The sequence below is a fragment of the Corapipo altera genome, unplaced genomic scaffold, assembly GCF_003945725.1.
Source record: "Corapipo altera isolate COAL_440 unplaced genomic scaffold, ASM394572v1 285, whole genome shotgun sequence".
NCBI classification, from domain to species: Eukaryota; Metazoa; Chordata; class Aves; order Passeriformes; family Pipridae; genus Corapipo; species Corapipo altera.
In genome coordinates this window covers 69,180-69,620 of record NW_020885135.1, presented here as the reverse complement: position 1 = coordinate 69,620, position 441 = coordinate 69,180, and the positions used below count along the sequence as shown (strand labels likewise).

Sequence of the window (441 nt, the reverse complement as noted above, 5' to 3'; positions counted from 1 at the left end):
GGGGTGTCCCAGATCCCGCGTTTTCCCCCTCAGGCTGTTCCAGACCAAGTGCAGCAGCTGCCTGAAGGCCATCGGGCCCTCGGAGCTCATCATGCGGGTGCTGGAGAACGTCTACCACGTGCAGTGCTTCTCGTGCTGCGAGTGCGAGCGGCGGCTGCAGCGCGGGGACGAGTTCGTGCTCAAGGAGGGGCAGCTGCTCTGCCGCTCCGACTACGAGAAGGAGAGGGAGATGCTCAGCGCCATCAGCCCCGCGCCCACCGAGTCCGGTGAGGGGCCGGGAGGAGCCGGGACGGGGCGGGAGACCAGGGGATGGAGAGGATGAGGCAGCGTGGGATGGGTTGGGTTGGGTTGGGAGGGACCCCAGAGCTCCTCCCATCCCACCTCATTCCAAGGGCAGGGACACCTTCCATGGCCCAGGTGGCTCCGAGCCCCATCCCAGCC

At 67.6% G+C, this 441-nt stretch overlaps 2 protein-coding genes across 2 annotated transcripts in view; one reads left to right on the top strand and one right to left on the bottom strand.

Moving 5' to 3' along the window:
- Positions 1–441, top strand: part of LOC113960502 (LIM homeobox transcription factor 1-beta-like) — a 16,766-nt gene that overhangs the window by 12,647 nt on the left and 3,678 nt on the right. The window contains exon 3 of the mRNA XM_027670107.1: positions 34–266. Within this exon, the coding sequence (XP_027525908.1) occupies positions 34–266 (233 nt within the window). The remainder of the gene's footprint in view (positions 1–33; positions 267–441) is intronic.
- Positions 112–441, bottom strand: part of CHCHD5 (coiled-coil-helix-coiled-coil-helix domain containing 5) — an 8,998-nt gene continuing 8,668 nt past the window's right edge. Inside the window, exon 6 of the transcript XR_003532041.1 lies at positions 112–210. The gene's annotated coding sequence lies outside the window, so the exon portion shown is untranslated. The remainder of the gene's footprint in view (positions 211–441) is intronic.